Here is a 5,022-nt window from a genome sequence, read left to right as displayed (position 1 = left end):
AGAGAGAGACACGAGAGTTAGTTCTCATTAGGAGACGCTCTATGATTTGACAGCCTCGCTGCTCTTACTGCTGCTCCTGCTGCGGCTGTATGGTCTGTCATCAGATGAAAAGGGCTGTGAGGGTTTGAAGGAACTGCAGTTCTGAAGACTGAGCATTGCTAAGTGGTTTCCCTGTCAAACAAAGTAGATGAGATTTTAAGCAGAATTGGAAACTTGGACTTATTACTGCTTCATCTTCGGGTAAAAGCAGGCAGCTCTACAGAAGAAAAGGTAAGGGAAGAAATTGATCTCTATTTGGTATTGATACCTTCTGTCTTAGGGATGTAAAACAGGGACATGGGGAGATGTATATGCAAAGAATTGATATTTTGTAGGAAAGGAATCTGAAAGCAAAAGACAGCAATGCTAATTTCCTACCAATCTCCATCACTTAATTGCTTGGCTTTCCCCCCGGTACCTTTTTCCTCTTGATTATACTCCCCCTAAGATTTTTCTTTGTATTTATTTTTCAGTTTGCAGATATTGTTAAGCTTTTCCTTTGGGCAGTCTTTCAAAACAGGCAGCTTTTTCTGTGTTCTTTAGTATTATTCTCCATTAAGAGGAAACTAGTCCTAACAGTAAGCTGGTCAAAACAGTTACTCCCTTGCACACTAGAGTTGCAGTAAAAGGAGTTTTCAGAAGTATATATGAGCTGGTTACTGCAGAAGAATAGGAGGTAAAAAGCGAGGAAGTGGAAATTACCTGTAAGTGATATGACTGGGTCTGAAATGGAATGAACATGGATTCTAACCCTTCACAGGGGGGAGAGAACCACTGTTGGAAAGGCCCTGCAAAGAGGATGTTTTGAGAAGTGTAGCAGAGAAACTTCAAGCCACTGAAGATGGAAAATGACACAGTAAGTGAACTCAACCAAACAGAGCTTCAGCCACGAGCAGTGCTGGCCCTGGAATACCAAGTGGTCACCATCTTACTTGTGCTCATTATTTGTGGCCTGGGCATCGTAGGCAACATCATGGTGGTCCTGGTGGTCATGAGAACCAAGCATATGAGGACCCCCACCAACTGCTACCTGGTGAGCCTGGCAGTCGCTGATCTCATGGTCCTGGTGGCTGCAGGCCTCCCCAACATCACAGACAGTATCTACGGCTCCTGGGTCTACGGCTATGTGGGATGCCTCTGCATTACTTATCTCCAGTACCTGGGTATTAATGCATCTTCTTGTTCAATCACAGCCTTCACCATTGAGAGGTACATAGCAATCTGTCACCCCATCAAAGCCCAGTTTCTCTGCACATTTTCCAGAGCCAAAAAGATCATCATCTTTGTCTGGGCTTTTACATCCATTTACTGTATGCTGTGGTTCTTCTTGCTGGATCTCAATATTAGCACCTACAAAGATGCTATTGTGGTGTCCTGTGGCTATAAGATCTCCAGAAATTACTACTCACCTATTTACTTAATGGATTTCGGTGTCTTTTATGTTGTGCCGATGATCCTGGCCACTGTCCTCTATGGATTCATAGCCAGGATCCTCTTCTTAAATCCCATTCCTTCAGACCCTAAAGAAAATTCTAAGACATGGAAAAATGACTCTACCCATCAGAACAAGAATTTGAATTCAAAGACCTCTAATAGATGTTTCAATAGCACAGTATCTTCAAGGAAACAGGTAAGCAAATCTGAGCCACCACGTCCCCTGAGGAGAGGTGGGGTAGAGTTTCTTAGGAAATAGGATCAACTTTGCCCTACTTAACTGGTGCCAAAATCAGAATACAATCATGCAAATGTTTCCCAGAGTAAGCTTCTGCTTTACATAGTAAATCCATTTCTAAAGCAATTGAAGTTCTAAAAATAAACGGGGGAAATGACAGCACACCAGGTATTAGTTCAGGTGCTATTGAGATATAAAGAAATGCAAATAAAAATGCTAGAAGCCCACCTTTAGGATGTTTGTGCTTCTCTTGAAAATATTGTCTAACTATTTAGATCAGTTATGGCCCCTGTAGAGAGGAGTTGGGTATCTTTAAGAATTCTACTACACAACAAAGATTTGACAAGCTTGCTTAAGGGAAACTGAGTCAAACAATAATGAAACTTCTCTTACCAAGCTGTGGTTGCTCACAGCTGAGCTATATTAACTGAGAGGGGCTCCCAGACTTGCATTTTTAGTCTTAAGATTCTAGCATGCTCACCTCCAGCTCCTCCAAAGTGTCTCAGCATACAAAAACTGAAAAAACATTTCCAAGAAGTGTTTTAATTAAAAGCCAACACCAAGCTCAATTTGTTATAAAGAATGATTGAATCTTTGAAATGTCTGTTTTTCTTCCTAAACATAACTAAAAATCCCTTCATGCTTCCAGATCACCAAACTGCTCAGGTGGTTACAGTAAATAATGATTTTACTAGTGAATTAAGTGCAACTTTGTTATAGTCGATGTGATTTATATGACAATGTAGGAACAAACTTTTGAGATCATGTAAAAGTTAGCCATACTTACACAGTTGTTTTAAGTTACTTAGGAACTTAACTTTCAAATCCTCATCCTCTATCCTCCTTTGTGAATATTTATTCTCATTGCCAAAAAAAAAAAAAAATCACCCACAACATACTTGTTTTTCAATTAGATTGAATTGTTTCATCTTTTTTTTTTTTTTCCTGCCAGGCTACAGTTCCTCCTGTATGCATAGATTAAAAACCAAGAGTACTTTTTAAAGAAAATGTAAGCATCCTCGGTCTTTTACTTCCTAAACTCTAAATTAGCTGATACATGAGAAAATTGCAATTGGATATAGAAACACACAATGAAATAAACTTTAAATTCATGTTTTTTATATATGCATAGGATGGATAATGAAGCATAACTAAAAAGAAACATACCATATTTAAAATACTGTAGTACTTGATTTACATAACATTTGTTACTGAAATTACTTATATTGTAAGAAGGGAAGAACTGAACAGCTATTGCCAGCTCTTAGCTTTTCTTACTTTTGGTCTGGCAGTGCTACCTAATAGGAGGCATATTTGGCTATCTGTTACCCAAAATTTGGTTAGGAAAAATTTAAAGAGATCTACTGATCATCTGCCAAGAGAATCATTAACAATAGGAGTATAGAGAATGTGTATATCTATGTCAATTGGAGACCAAATTTGTGTTATTGACTATAGAGAAGAAAGTCAGAGAGCAAATCCATTCACTAGACTCCAAGTTTAATCTATTTTGTAAATTCTAAGAAAACTTGTTTGTCTGGCCTAATGTCCTTCCTTTCAATTACAGTCATTAGCACCTTTCAGAATTAATAATGTGCTTTAGATTACTAATTATGTTAGCATGTTCACTATTATTTCAAAGGTGTTTACAGGTAGGCTCTTTTTCTAGAGGCTGTATGGTGGAAGAAAAAAACCAAAAGTTTGATTCCAAACTACCCAGGGCTTTAATGTCAGGGTTCTAATCAACCTGTATGACTTTTTGTGGATGAAAATTGCCTATGCCTTGGTTTCCTGATGTATAAAATAAGGATGTGGTTTATAAGACAAGGGTTGGTATGAGGATTTGATGAAACATCTTATAAAATACATTTAAAATTGAATGGCAGTTAATACTGAAGTTAAAAGCCTCCTATCTAATTATTTTTTTAATATGTTGGTAAGTTCAGGGAAATACAGATAAATTGATTCGTAAAATATATACATTCACCATTTAAAATAGATTCTTTATTGAACAGATGTGTGTATTATGTAGTAACTACTCTAAAGAACCTTTCATAATGAAGGCATTCAGAAATGTATTCAAAGCATTTGGTGTTGTCATAGTAACATCACTCTCAGCATCCCTGAGCAAGGGATGTCAAATGTCCTGAAATGTACAAGGTAGTCCTATACAGAGAAAGTGCCCTGTTTAAAAATGTTCCTTGGTGGAGGTACATAGGATGACACATAATTCAACAAAAGTGCATCTGACCAATATGTCATGAAATTCATTTTTGGTGATTGACTGGATAAGAGTTCAGAGAAAAGAATGGAAATGATGGTGCTAGAGTAATCAGAGAAGAATGTGGAAAAGGTAGCATTTGAGAAGCCTCTGGGAGGATGGGAATCATTTAGAAAGTAAAACTTAGGAAGGATAGCATTTCATACATGAAGGAGGTGGGCTAAGCATGGCATGTGGGGATTTTAAGAGGAGATGAGCAGTGGTGTGTTAGGGAGGGATTTTATGCATGGAATGACTTGGCTAATTAAAATGAATAATGTGTTTGGGGGATCAGTGGAAAGTAAGGATGGATCAATAGAAGAGTGTGTATGTATAATAGAAAAAGAGAAAGGACTGTGAAGGATCCCAACTCTGGCAGAGAAAGGAATTTGAACTTCATGTGGCAGCAATGAAGAGTGTGAGATGCGTGGTAAGGTAGCATGATGATGAAAGCAGTGGTTGGAGATGATACCTCTAAGAGCTGAGAAGAAGACAGCTAAGGAGAAAGACTGTGGTAGAAAAACATTTTCAAAATTGTGGGTAGCAATTCAGACTTGAGGTAATATTGTCCATCAGAAGAATTTAAAGATGTGAACCAGAATGATATTTCAAAGAAAGAAACAAAGGTTGAGTTATGAACCTGTTAGCTATAAAGAGTGAGGAGAGGACAATTCAATATGGAACGAGGTTCCAAGAGTAGTCAAATGGCATGCCCCTGAGGAATTGGAATGAAGTTAGGAACAAAGACAGTAGTCTCCAAAATTTTTCCTTTTTTGATACAGTTCTTTAAAATATTCAAGGAGTTCAAATCTTCTACCAAAGGACTCTTATTTTAATATTTCCTCTGCATTTTTTTTTCTTTCAGGCAAATTTCATTTCCATTTTAATAAATACTATCTGGGCCAGATCTTTCTATCTAAGGTATTAAAGTCAAGTGTGCATAGCATAAAAGAAATAGATTTTGTTTTAAAGATTTATTTATTTGTGCATACAGAACTGGGGTACAGGCCAGAGGCTCAGGGGCGGCGAGAGGCTTCACCAGAGACAGAGT

At 37.7% G+C, this 5,022-nt stretch overlaps 1 protein-coding gene across 1 annotated transcript in view; it reads left to right on the top strand.

The window, feature by feature from the left end:
* Nucleotides 1–799: 799 nt before the first annotated feature.
* The window catches only part of TRHR (thyrotropin-releasing hormone receptor), a 26,480-nt gene continuing 22,257 nt past the window's right edge, over nucleotides 800–5,022 (top strand). Inside the window, exon 1 of the mRNA XM_004679649.2 lies at nucleotides 800–1,669. Within this exon, the coding sequence (XP_004679706.1) occupies nucleotides 881–1,669 (789 nt within the window). The 5' untranslated portion in view covers nucleotides 800–880. The remainder of the gene's footprint in view (nucleotides 1,670–5,022) is intronic.

The sequence above is a fragment of the Condylura cristata genome, unplaced genomic scaffold, assembly GCF_000260355.1.
Source record: "Condylura cristata isolate star-nosed mole 26May11 unplaced genomic scaffold, ConCri1.0 scaffold00009, whole genome shotgun sequence".
NCBI classification, from domain to species: domain Eukaryota; kingdom Metazoa; phylum Chordata; class Mammalia; order Eulipotyphla; family Talpidae; genus Condylura; species Condylura cristata.
Note: the sequence above shows the minus strand (reverse complement) of the source record. Positions and strands in the feature narration are given on the sequence as shown.